The 14,470-nt window shown below is 33.4% G+C and overlaps 1 protein-coding gene across 1 annotated transcript; it reads left to right on the forward strand.

The window, feature by feature from the left end:
- Window positions 1-3,594: 3,594 nt before the first annotated feature.
- On the forward strand, window positions 3,595-4,666 carry LOC140821318 (transcription factor MYB44-like). The gene has a single exon (XM_073181787.1). It carries the CDS (start codon window positions 3,726-3,728, stop codon window positions 4,611-4,613), a length of 888 nt encoding a protein of 295 aa, XP_073037888.1. The 5' UTR covers window positions 3,595-3,725; the 3' UTR covers window positions 4,614-4,666.
- The last annotated feature ends 9,804 nt before the right edge of the window (window positions 4,667-14,470 follow it).

A 14,470-nucleotide genomic window follows, 5' to 3' on the forward strand; every position in this document is an offset into this window, starting at 1 on the left:
ACTTCGACATATATTTAAGTAAAATGGGATAAGGACAAAACTATAGTTGGGTCCCATGATTAACTTGATTACGTGGCAGTAGAAGAGAGAATTGGACACGTCTGAACTTGACGAAATTGTCTGTGGTTGAAGTGTCATCAGTCCCGTTGAAACTAAAACAATTCACTTTCCCTCTGTACCGCCGACTTATACGACTTTCTCATATTTTACATTTTTTATTATACATGTTATTTTTAAAATAATATAAGATATATTTTCCTAAAAACCAAGAACAAATTTAATCATAATTAACATATGAATTTTTTTAAAAAACTGCAGCACGCTTTATGCCATGTATGTCTGCAGTAACTATTTTCTTTAAATTGTTTACCAGATGATACTTCCAACTCTTACAACAATTCGAGCGAATTATTTTTATGGAGGAGCGATGGACATCGAACGACAGTTATGCAGCGTGGGTTTGTGCAGAGGCGAAGTCAAGATTCACAAGTACATGAGACTGGCTTCATCCTGTGTTAGACTATAATATGTTTAGTTAAAATCGAATTTTCTAAAATTGGATTAACCGAAATTTTTCAATAGATCGAACCGACTGAACTTTACTACGAAAACCTAACAAATCAAATCGAAAAAATCGATTATTTCAGTCAGTAACATATTTAACCGAAATTTTATAATTTTTTTAATACTCATATTTTAAATACAAAAAGTGAAATATAAAAAATTAGATTAAATAAATGTAAATTTATTTATTAAAAAAATAATTTTATTAGAAATTATAATATTTATATCTTTATAAACTTTATTAGAAAAATTTAACAATATTAATTTTATTTATAAAAGTTGAGTTTGTTAGTTAATCAAAGTTTTATATTAAAAACTGAAATCGAATCGAACTATATATATTTTAAAAAATTTAAACAGAACTTCAGAATAATTAATCAAATGTAGGACCAAATAATTGCTATTTTACCAAAAACTATAGCTGGTTGTAATGGTGCAACTCAAATATATTAAGTCGCAGAGCAGCCCAAACGTTATGGTTCGATTGCTTTACATATAGGGACAATTATTGTACCTCAACACTGAAACGAATTTTAAAATTAATTCATTTCATTCTGTTATTTTGGTTGAAACCAATATTTTATTCACTTATAACTGTAATTGATGTTCACTTTTATTTGTTGATATATTCTCTTTTGGTTTAAAAATAACTTGACAGTTTTTATTTTCTTCATTCTCTTAGTTACTTACTAAAAAAATTCAATATTTCCAAAAATTTACAACAAAGAATTATTTTTAAAATTTCATACGTATTCAATTTTCGAATATTATAAATAGACAAATCACAAAAAAACCCAATAACAATTACACAACAATAAATATCCAATAATTCTACTAACTGATTATTATTCCAAAATGTTGCAACAATATATTTTTATAGTAAAAACTAAAATTATAAAATTCATATATAATCACAATTAAATATTCAACATAATTTTAGATTCATTGAATTTTAATCTCAAAGTTACATAATTTCAGAACATACGACAATAAACCAACCTACAGTAATGTAATATTATTTGTGAGAGTTGTTTTATTTTTTATGCTTAAACATTATACTAAAAAAATAAAAAATAAAACCGACAAAAATTTGGTCTACTTTTAATATGGGCTTGAAAATATTTTAAATTTTTAAAAAAATTAAAATTTAGAAATACTAATTTTTTTTAAAAAAAAAAATTATGTTGGACCGGAGCCTACCCTAACTCAATGATGGCTCCGGCCTGGACTTGAGGCATGGCAAGGACGATAGTGTTAAACACTAATCGAATTTATAATAGATTTTATGATTTTGTAATTCTTTTCTCTAATTTTATGGATCGATAAATTTCAAATATATAAATGTTAAATATATTTTTATTATTGTAAAGAAGTAAGTACATAATTTGAAATTTATTATGTTTTGTATAAATAAGTCATATATATATATATATATTTAAAAATCAACATGGCGTTTCATTATTAACAAAAAAAATTATAATTGAAATAAATGAATTTCAATTTTATCTATCAAAATACAATCTAACTTGTTTGTATGGACAAAATTGAAAGTCGTATTCAGATTGTTTGCAAAATAAAATAACAAATCCATCAATCTGTACAATTCTGACATATTTGCAGCACTTAATTGTAGCATTATTGATGTACGTGAGAGGCGGCGAAGTATGATAGAGAAATGGACCGACCAAGTAAATAATGATTGATCGGATTGTTTTGTCTTTGTCTGAGATTATGTGTACTAAATTCTTTTAATGTGGTTTATTTTAAACGAAGAACATGTAATAAATAATATTAGGATTTCCTAATAATTGTGTTGTCGAACCTTCCTATCACATGGGCAGCCGCAGTGAGTCACTCCGTCGTACTTGGAGGTGCCTACACCTACACCTTAGGCAGCCATTATTTTACTAAGGGAATTTTTGTACGTGTGCAGATGGTTTCACTCCGAGGACATTATTATTCATTTATCGTCTACTTTAATTTGATTTCTGGTTTAAGTAATCAAATTTAAACAATATAATTTGTATATAATCCACGGATCGTCATATTTATAAAAGGTCGTAAATAATCACGGCAATAAGATTTTTTAGTATAAATCGACATGCGTGTCCATCTTATTTCATGATTTTAGAGCAATGTTTTTTTTTTATATCTTTTATGAGGATAGGATATAATTGAAATAAAGTTTAAATTAATTAATAATAAGATTTGCTTTTCTAATTAAAAGTAATCATATGAAGTCTATCAATCATAGTAACTATAATAACCCCACCTTTAATAAAATGATGATGTAATTATATGATATTTCATAAAAATTGCGTGCGGTTAAACAATCAATATACACCCGATTTTTTTTTTTTAACGTAAAAGACAATACATATGTATAAATTTGACAATATAATTCAATAATTCATCTACCATTTTGTCGCACGCGAGACAGGAACACGCGTTTATATTTTTTTAAAGCATTCCACAAAATTAGAATTGTTCAATTATTATATATTAATATTAAGTTTTTTAATTTTGTAACTATTTTTTTTATATACAGTACAAATATGATATTGTTCCAAACACAAAAATATAATGTAATTGTTTGTATTATTGATAAGATTTGAACAGAACTTGTTAAGCCGTAATCAACAAGACTCGAATATATGACTAATAAATTTCAAGCCCTCAACTTTAATAATTGAACCAAAGTCTCGACTGTTTTTTTTAACGATTTTTATTAATTAAAAGATGTGTAAGTTAAGGCGCATATTAATTAGACTGAACATTCAAGTTGCCCATACAATTAATTTTTTTATAAAAAAAAACGACAGATAGAGTGAAGCATACGCTAGGAAAAAGGGTGGGAGGTGTGCAGTAATGATGGGTATGCAAATCAGTGAAGATCTGGGAAGTGACGCGTGTCCTTTTGCCAGCTGTTACCCATTCCCAACCGCTTCAACTTTCCCTCAACCGGTCACATACCGTCCTTCCTCTCTCACCGGCTCCCTCGGTCACCCCATTTCCGCTCTCCTATATAATTCCCCTTCTTCCTCTATCGCCGAGGAAGAGATTGACAAAAATCGGAAATTTTAAAAACAAATAGAAATACATTTCAGTAAATGGTCGAATATGTTCTCCATACGATGTTTTATTAAAATCTAAACGTGAAAATGACAGGGATTCCTCGTGATAAGAAAATAGATTCGGATCGTATCAAAGGGCCGTGGAGCCCCGAGGAAGATGAAACTTTGCAGCAGCTGGTGCGGAAGTACGGGCCGAGAAATTGGTCTCTAATCAGCAAATCTGTACCGGGGAGATCCGGGAAGAGTTGCCGGCTGCGGTGGTGCAATCAGCTTTCACCTCAGGTGGAGCATCGGTCGTTTACGCCCGAAGAAGACCAGACAATTATCAGGGCCCATTCGAAGTTCGGTAACAAATGGGCCACCATAGCTCGGCTACTCTCGGGCCGGACCGACAACGCCATCAAGAATCACTGGAACTCCACGCTCAAGCGTAAGTTTGATGATGGCGATCGATTTCCGCCGCCGAGGCCGCTGAAAAGATCCGTTAGCCCTTCGGGTTCTGACGTCAGCGACTGCAGTCTGCCGGTGATGTCAACTTCGTTTTTATGCAAAACCGTGGCCGGTACCGGCGGTATCTCACCTTCTCGACGTGAAGCTGCGTCGTCTACGGATGATCCTCCGACCAGTCTCAGCCTCTCCCTTCCCGGAGTGGAGTCAGAGGAGTCAATGAACCGGAATAAAGAGTCGACTCTGTCGGAAACTAATCACACGCAGCTGCAGTCGATTCATCCAGCGCCATCACCGCCACCGCCGCCCGAGCAGATGCAGAAGCAAGACAAGGAATTACCGCCATTCAGCGCGGACTTGATGGCTGTGATACATGATATGATAAGGGCAGAGGTGCAGAATTACATGATGGGATCACATCAGCGGCAGCTACAGCAACAGATTGGGATGTGCATGCATCAAGCAAATGTGAACGACGGGTTCTGGAATGCAGCCACGAAACACATTGGAATCAGCAGAATAGATTAATTCAAGAGTCGAGCAAAGTCCTCTGTTTCTTGTTTAGTGTGGAAGTGTTTTTTTTTAAAACTCTTTTCATGTTAAAAATAGCCAAAAGATGTGATTTTGGTGCGGATGTACAGCTAGAAGAAAGGAGGGATGTGTCGAAGAGTTCAACCCAAAAAATAAAAAGAAAAGAAATAAACAAGAACATATCATCCAATGAAAGATTGAGGTTCTGGTGTATGTTTCCAAAATCTCTTAAAACTTTGAAATCCTCTGATTTGCCCACCCTCCCCTTATAAATAATCTCTTTGAAATCTGTATGCTTGTGGTTTTTTCCCACCAAGATCCAAATGACATCAATCCACTTTCCTTGACGACCCATCTTCGCAGTGCCTAAAGTGGGTTTTCTTTGTTCTTCAATGAGATACCATATGTGATAATCATCGAATTGAAGAGGCTCCATTTTTTGTCGTTTTTTACCTCTTATAAAAATCACCGATCTAAAGGTTAACACTTTAATTGATACATCAAACCGCAGAAACTTTAAGGTTTTTTACTTTATAATATAGCGTAATAGATAGTGTAGATTAAGTTCATTTTCGTATAATGACTAGGGGTGAGTATTCGGTTAATTCGGTTACAAACCGAACCGAATTAACCGAAAACCGATTTAACCGAAAATTTTTTGACTAACCGAACCGAACCGAACCGAATTTTCACAAAAACCGAATTAACCGAAACGAATTAAAATCGGTTATTTCGGTTGGTAACCGAATTAACCGATTTTTTTTTTAAAAAATAAAAATTTTAAAAATTATATATATAATTAATAATTAATATTCTAAAAAAATTAAAATTTTTAAAATTATATATAAAATTAATAATTAATATTCTATTTTAATCATAAGAAAACACTTTATTCATAAAAAAAATTAATTATAATATACAATATTAAATATAAAAATATTATAAATTATATTTAAAACATAATAAAATAAAATTAAAATTATTTATTTAATAATTCGGTTAATTCGGTTAAACCGATATTTTTTTACAAAAACCGAAACCGAACCAAATTAATCGAATTAACCGATATTTGAAAATTTCGAAACCGAATTAACCGATTTAACCGAACAGAATTTCCGAATTAATTCGGTTCGGTTGGTTAAATCGGTTTAACCTTATTTTTGCTCACCCCTAATAATGACAGAATAATTTTTTTTGTAGCTTTTGTGTGTGGATTCAAGGATTTTGGTTTTAGGGCTATTGAAATGGATGTTTTAAAATGATTTGATGAATTTGAAATCTAAGTCACATTAATGACAAAAATAATTTAATTGAGATTTGAAATTCAAAAAGATTCATTTCAAATTCTTTCTTCAAATATTTCTTAATATCTAAATATTTCAGTTCAAAGGAAATCATAGATTATGCTGGCTTGATGGATTTTAGATAATAAATTTCATATTTTTTGATTTGCATGGACATAAAAAATTGAAGTGAATTTTAAATATTAGGCAATGTATTTTTCAATAATAATTAGGATTAATTTTAAAGAACTAAAATTTATTAATCAAATCACCCGCTCTGAAACAAGTCCATCGATCTAAGCGCAAGTGACTGATAAGGTTATTGAAATGGATAAAATTTGAAAGAGTTTTTGTGTTCATATGTCGTAAAATGTGGCGTGCCTTTCACGGGTGTTTTTGGGAGATAGGAGAAAATATGTGATGATTAAGCAGAAACATGCAGCCACCCAATCCTAGGACGGTGGCTGCATCCGAGTAGTAAAGATCACCAGGTGTAACATAAAATCAGCCACGATCGTTTTCAAGATGTTTTAGATGTCAGAAATGGAAATCAATTCCCTAAATAACGATTTATTTTGCATCCAAACAAGAGGGAGAAATGTTTACTTATTTTCTTGAAAATGTGCATGGGGCGGCACTAAATTTCAAAAGCAATCTAGTCATTTGTGTAAAACCCAGGATTTTGAAGTATCGTGATCTCATCAGAATAATATTAGATTAATAATTTGATGGTGTAATTTTGGATATTAATATTTAAATCAGTCAGAATATAATATATTTTTGGGTTATCAATCTAAAGATTTATTAAGGAATTTCGAAGATTTCGCAGATAATGTCTAAGATTTGAGTTGATATGGAGGTACCGGGATAAAAGATCAAGCAAAAGATGATAAAATCCCTAGAATTCGAAATTAATCAGTGTATATATATATGCATGCATTCGAAATTTGTATGGAATAAAAGATTTAAATTTCGAACAAATCACGGATAGATATATCACAATTCGAGATAAAAGATTTGAGTCAGATTTCAACGCGATATCACTCGATCACGATAGCAGCCAACTCTTATAAATAAGAGAGCCACCTGACTCAAAAATCACACCTAAATTTCGAGAATCTCCCCCTAGTCCCCTTAGGAGTTTTCGAGCACAGCGAAGCGCTATCGCCGTCCAGCCAGGGAAGTAAGAATTTCGAAGAACCCTAGTTTTTCAAGAATTTAAGGTAAGTGGATTGTTTTAAATTTCGATTTTATGCATATTAAATTTTCGGTTTTTAGTTTAAAAATGCGGTCGAGTACCGTCGTTTTGTCTATACGTTTTTACGAAAGTTGGTACGTTTTTTATTGACACTGTGAGAATTCCCTGAAAATGGGTGGAATTCCAACATATGGCCCCTAACAGTGGGATAGAACTGTTTTACGGCCTCGCCCTCTTAGAGGATCAAAACTTAGGGACTGATATGAGTAATCCATAGAAGGTGGAAAAATCGCAATATTATTATGTTATGAATATGATGTTACGATTATGAAAAGCATGCTATGTTATGATTCGAAATTGTTATAAAATGTTATGTGGTATTCAAATTCCCCCAGTTGCTGAGTATTTCTCAAAATACTCACCTCTTACAATCCTCCCCAGATAAATCTGAAGAACAGGTTGAAGAAGAAGAATCTGAACAATTTTGGGGATGGTGAATTTTGTGATTTTAGTTTAGTCGTGTTATTTCTTTTTGAATTTTAGTACTTTTAATTTTATGTAAGACGCTTCCGCATTAGTTATTTCAGTTGTAAAGACATAAGTTTTTGAGAAATTATGAAATAAACTGGTTTTCGGTTTATACTGTGCTACGAGGCTGATTGTTTTTAATTGTGTGATTGATAACAACGCCGGTGTCTACTAACCCCGGTCTTGGGGCGTGACATTTTAGTGGTATCAGAGCCGCCAGGTTCATAATCCGAGTGGGAAAAATCGATTTTAAAAAAAAAATTCGGAAAATTTAGGCCAAACAGGCCCTTAGCACGCTCGCCGCTTCTCCGCCGATTCCGGCCGCTTCCGGTACCCTTCCTTCGATCGGAGACTAGTTCCAGAATTGTCTCGATGAAACGAACAAAAGCCCTCAAACAATTTTAGATTTCGCGTTAGGATGCAACAGGAATTTTAGACCTACGGATTTGGCGTATGAACCCTAAACCGAAAATTATTTTGTCCAATTACCCTACCAATCCTACACCGATTTTCAATTAAAGTTATCCAAACAATATACGATCCATGGGTAACTTTTAACAACGATCGATTTTTGAATCAGATCAACCAATCGGAAATGCCCAAATTCAAGTGAGCTAACCGAGTTTTAGTGAGTTCCGGCCAAATTAAGTAGCTTTCCGACCGATTCTAGCCGTGCCACCACCGGTTCCATGATCCTGACCCCTTCGCCGACATAGGCCTTTGCTCCGACCATAATCCGGCGAGTCAACCCGGCGAGTCAACTCGGTCGAGTCAACGAGTCAAACCGCAAGCTTGTGTCCTTCGATTTTTTCGTAGGAAACTACGAATTCGGTTCCGTCAACTGATCTGAAATCCTCTCGACATACTCTTCAAATTCATATGTCCATCTAGAAGCCACGTGGGAGCTAGAAGAAAGGATGAGAAACCAATACCCATACCTCCTCATAGACCAAGTCAACCTAAGTTTCGAGGACAAAACTTCCCATAAGGAGGGAGGGATGTAAAACCCGGGATTTTGAAGTATCGTGATCTCATCAGAATAATATTAGATTAATAATTTGATGGTGTAATCTTGGATATTAATATTTAAATCAGTCATAATATAATATATTTTTGGGTTATCAATCTAAGGATTTATTAAGGAATTTCGAAGATCCCTAGTTTTTCAAGAATTTAAGGCAAGTGGGCTGTTTTAAATTTCGGTTTTATGCATATTAAATTTTCGGTTTTTGGTTTAAAAATGCGGTTGAGTACCGTCGTTTTGTCTATATGTTTTTACGAAAGTTGGTACGTTTTTGATTGACACTGTGAGAATTCCCTGAAAATGGGTGGAATTCCAACATATGGCCCCTAACAGTGGGATAGAACTGTTTTACGGCCTCGCCCCCTTAGAGGATCAAAATTTAAGGACTGATATCAGTAAACCATAGAAGGTGGAAAAATCGCAGTGTTATTATGTTATGAATATGATGTTACGATTATGAAAAGCATGCTATGTTATGATTCGAAATTGTTATAAAATGTTATGTGGTATTCAAATTCCCCCAGTTGCTGAGTATTTCTCAAAATACTCACCTCTTACAATCCTCCCCAGATAAATCTGAAGAACAGGCTGAAGAAGAAGAATCTAAACAATTTTGGGGATGGTGAATTTTGTGATTTTAGTTTAGTCGTGTTATTTCTTTTTGAATTTTAGTACTTTTAATTTTATGTAAGACGCTTCCGCATTAGTTATTTCAGTTGTAAAGACATAAGTTTTTGAGAAATTATGAAATAAACTGGTTTTCGTTTATACTGTGCTACGAGGCTGATTGTTTTTAATTGTGTGATTGATAACAACGCCGGTGTCTACTAACCCCGGTCTTGGGGCGTGACATTTTAGTGGTATCAGAGCCGCCAGGTTCATAATCCGAGTGGGAAAAATCGATTTTAAAAAAAAAATTCGGAAAATTTAGGCCAAACAGGCCCTTAGCACGCTCGCCGCTTCTCCGCCGATTCCGGCCGCTTCCGGTACCCTTCCTTCGATCGGAGACTAGTTCCAGAATTGTCTCGATGAAACGAACAAAAGCCCTCAAACAATTTTAGATTTCGCGTTAGGATGCAACAGGAATTTTAGACCTACGGATTTGGCGTATGAACCCTAAACCGAAAATTATTTTGTCCAATTACCCTACCAATCCTACTCCGATTTTCAATTAAAGTTATCCAAACAATATACGATCCATGGGTAACTTTTAACAACGATCGATTTTTGAATCAGATCAACCAATCGGAAATGCCCAAATTCAAGTGAGCTAACCGAGTTTTAGTGAGTTCCGGCCAAATTAAGTAGCTTTCCGACCGATTCTAGCCGTGCCACCACCGGTTCCATGATCCTGACCCCTTCGCCGACATAGGCCTTTGCTCCGACCATAATCCGGCGAGTCAACCCGGCGAGTCAACTCGGTCGAGTCAACGAGTCAAACCGCAAGCTTGTGTCCTTCGATTTTTTCGTAGGAAACTACGAATTCGGTTCCGTCAACTGATCTGAAATCCTCTCGACATATTCTTCAAATTCATATGTCCATCTAGAAGCCACGTGGGAGCTAGAAGAAAGGATGAGAAACCAATACCCATACCTCCTCATAGACCAAGTCAACCTAAGTTTCGAGGACAAAACTTCCCATAAGGAGGGAGGGATGTAAAACCCGGGATTTTGAAGTATCGTGATCTCATCAGAATAATATTAGATTAATAATTTGATGGTGTAATCTTGGATATTAATATTTAAATCAGTCATAATATAATATATTTTTGGGTTATCAATCTAAGGATTTATTAAGGAATTTCGAAGATCCCTAGTTTTTCAAGAATTTAAGGCAAGTGGGCTGTTTTAAATTTCGGTTTTATGCATATTAAATTTTCGGTTTTTGGTTTAAAAATGCGGTTGAGTACCGTCGTTTTGTCTATATGTTTTTACGAAAGTTGGTACGTTTTTGATTGACACTGTGAGAATTCCCTGAAAATGGGTGGAATTCCAACATATGGCCCCTAACAGTGGGATAGAACTGTTTTACGGCCTCGCCCCCTTAGAGGATCAAAATTTAAGGACTGATATCAGTAAACCATAGAAGGTGGAAAAATCGCAGTGTTATTATGTTATGAATATGATGTTACGATTATGAAAAGCATGCTATGTTATGATTCGAAATTGTTATAAAATGTTATGTGGTATTCAAATTCCCCCACTTGCTGAGTATTTCCCAAAATACTCACCCCTTACAATCTTCCCCAGATAAATCTGAAGAACAGGTTGAAGAAGAAGAATCTGAACAATTTTGGTGATGGTGAATTTTGTGATTTTAGTTTAGTCCTGTTATTTCTTTTTGAATTTTAGTACTTTTAATTTTATGTAAGACGCTTCCGCATTAGTTATTTCAGTTGTAAAGACATAAGTTTTTGAGAAATTATGAAATAAACTGGTTTTCGGTTTATACTGTGCTACGAGGCTGGTTGTTATGAATTGTGTGATTGATAAACAACGCCGGTGTCTACTAACCCCGGTCTCGGGGCGTGACAATTTGGATTAAAACATCTGGTTCAAAGTGATATCAACTATGACAAAAACTTGTGTGAGACGGTTTCATGGGTCGTATTTTGTGAGACGGGTCTTTTATTTGGGTCATCCATGAAAAAATATTATTTTTTATGCTAAGATTATTACTTTTTATTGTTAATATCAGTAGAGTTGACCCATATCACAGATAAAGATTCGTGAGACCGTCTCACAAGAGACCTGTATACTCCTAAACTATGTACTTCAAATGATATCAATGTTAGTGTATATTGTGGAATCATTTGATTAAATATAAAATGACCCGTAAGGAATTTTCAATCAATTCAATTAAATTTTTCTAAATCTAAATGACTAAATTGCTTTTGAAATCTTAACTCAGTTCAAACACATCCTCGATATGCAATTTGGATGGGCAGATTTCAAATTTAATTATTTGACTCCTCGATCGGGTTACGTTTTATTCAGGTGAATTTAGAATCCACTCCCTATCAACGTCTCAACTATTTTCATTATATATCTCAAATATATATCTATAATTGATACGTGTTGGTTAGAGAGAAAATTCTTCAATTTCAGAAAGTCAAATGTGTATTGTGAAACAAGAATTTTGAACGTTGAAAATTAAAAATTAAATTACATTCATCGTTTTACAAAAAAATTACACAAATATATAAGACCTGTGTGTCACGTATTCCGGAATTCTCTACGTACCATGTACATTCAAAGTGTGAAACTCGAACAAATTTATTTGAATGACAAATGAAAAATTTAAAATAAATTACAATGAAATAAAATAAAATCAAAGAATTGAAATGGTTAAAACAATAAAATAACAATATAATAAATAGGATCGTTTCATTCAATGCATGCAATCTTAACTAGTGTCCATCTCCAGGGCTAGGACCTGAATTTTTAATTCCTCCAAGCGTTTGAGAATCCGTAAATTCATGTCCATCGCCGGGGCTTGGACCGGATTCCTTGATCCCTCCGATAGCGTATGCATTGGTCAATTTGTGTCCATCGCCAGGACTTGGGCCCTCCTTTATGGCATCAAGCGAAAATCGACCAAGTACTGGTGCATGAATGTTTGAGTCGTGGAGACGACGAGCCTCAATTCCGAAGGAAATCGACCCGAGTATGAGAAGGACAACGAAAAGATGTAGGGCTTTTGTTCCTATAATTGCCATTTGAGAGCTAGCAATAGCTGTAAGAAGGTGAAGAGAGATTAAGGGATTTGGATTTGATTTAGAGGGAGAAAGTTTAGTTAGTTGTTGAATTTGAGTTGATTGGTGAGGAATTTATAATGTGTGGATTCTTGACTAGCTATGGAGTTGAAATGGAGGCTAATTGCGCCATAATTCAAAGTTCAAACCAACAGAGTTAGAACATAGAAAACGGGTCGAACGAACTTGCATTGGAACTTCTCAATTTTTGAAATGCAAAAGGAATATTTGTCAAAAATTGCAGGTCTGAGTTGGGTAGCATTCGACCAATTCTATGCGCATATTTTTAAATAGTATATTGAACGACAGTACGTAGTCAAGGGTTTTTGTCGGATCAAACGTTTGTCACTTTACCAAAAGTTATAGTTAGTGGTAACAATGTAATTCAAATCTTTTAAACCGTACAATAACATTAACACCACAATTTTATCGCTCTCTCAACAAAGATAATGATTATACCTCAACAGTTTTTCTTTCACGTTTAATATTTTGTTGTTATTAGTTTGATTTATAGGTGGGTGGAGATAGAGTTAACTAAACATGTACATGGAGAAGGATCGAATCTGACTCGTATACTGCAAGACTACGTTGGAACAAACTGACATATGTAAACCATAATGTCTCAAAAAGCGTAACACCTTACCATATAAATTGTAATCATATTTAACATTATCTGATAGTCTATGACATAGAATTATTTACATGAAATCCCAACATTTGAATAATGATCCAAGATGCCGACGAAATCGAGAAACCCTCTACAAAGTAAAAGTAAAGTCCAACTCGAACCGACGAGTCGAGAGGATTGGAGATAGATTTGAAAGAAGCGAGAATTATCGTTCAAAACACGGTAATAAGAGGCACAAAGTCTTCGTATCCAAAACAAAATTATTTGTTCATGTTTCCATTCTCGTCGGTGTACCCATTGACAAAGTATTCAACTATAGAACTTAACCCTCCCTCCCATAGACTTTGACAAAAAAAAAATATTGAACTCTAGAAATTTACATTTTGTTGAAATATTATTTAAAATGTGAAAAATATTTTTGTTGAAAATGTGAATGTTGAATGTTGAAAAATAGGTGTTGAATATTGAAAATTAGTGTGTGATGATGTAGGTAATGATGTATTTTATTTTTGGATTATGTGTAAAGATTTCCTATAAATAGATCTCTCATTTGTGAAGAAAATCACAATTGAGTAGAGAGAAAAATATTATAAAGTGTGTAGTTTGGTAAATTTTGAGAGTTTGAGATTTTTACTTTTTACCATAAATTTTTACTTTTTCACAACACGTTATCAGCACGAAGCTCTAAAAGTCCTACATACTATTCCAAGCTCCAAACAGAAGAAAAAGGTAACAAAAGTAATAATATTTATTTTACTGTTATTTATTTATTGTGTATTTATTTAATATACAATATAATGTTATTATTAGAAATAATAAAAATAAATTTTTCATAAAACTTGTTATAAATCCTGGGAGGATGTTAAGACGACATCCCACACTCCCGGTAAGGGATACGACAAGTATAAAAGCCTATACGGTTTTTAAACAAAAAGTAATAATATTTATTTTACTGTTATTTATTTATTGTGTATTTATTTAATATACAATATAATGTTATTATTAGAAATAATAAAAATAAATTTTTCATAAACTTGTTATAAATCCTGGGAGGATGTTAAGACGACATCCCACACTCCCGGTAAGGGATACGACAAGTATAAAAGCCTATAAGGTTTTTAAACAAAATAAATTATGACACTCATTATAATATTATGATATGATATACATAATTATTTAAACATGTCTAATATTATATACATCATATTATTACCATAAAATTATATAAATACATACATTTATTTTTTTGTACACCAACGGTCATAAACGGTAACAAACGGCTAGTTTTTGCCCTATAAATATCATCTCACAAACACATTCAATCACTCCAACTTTCTTTTCTTCTCTAAAAATTATTCATCATCAAATTTTTCGAAGAAAAAAGAAGATGGCTTTCTCAAGGATATTTTTAATTATTTTGGTTATCATACTCACGAGT

Source organism: Primulina eburnea, unplaced genomic scaffold, assembly GCF_022965805.1.
Source record: "Primulina eburnea isolate SZY01 unplaced genomic scaffold, ASM2296580v1 ctg507_ERROPOS390280, whole genome shotgun sequence".
NCBI classification, from domain to species: Eukaryota; Viridiplantae; Streptophyta; class Magnoliopsida; order Lamiales; family Gesneriaceae; genus Primulina; species Primulina eburnea.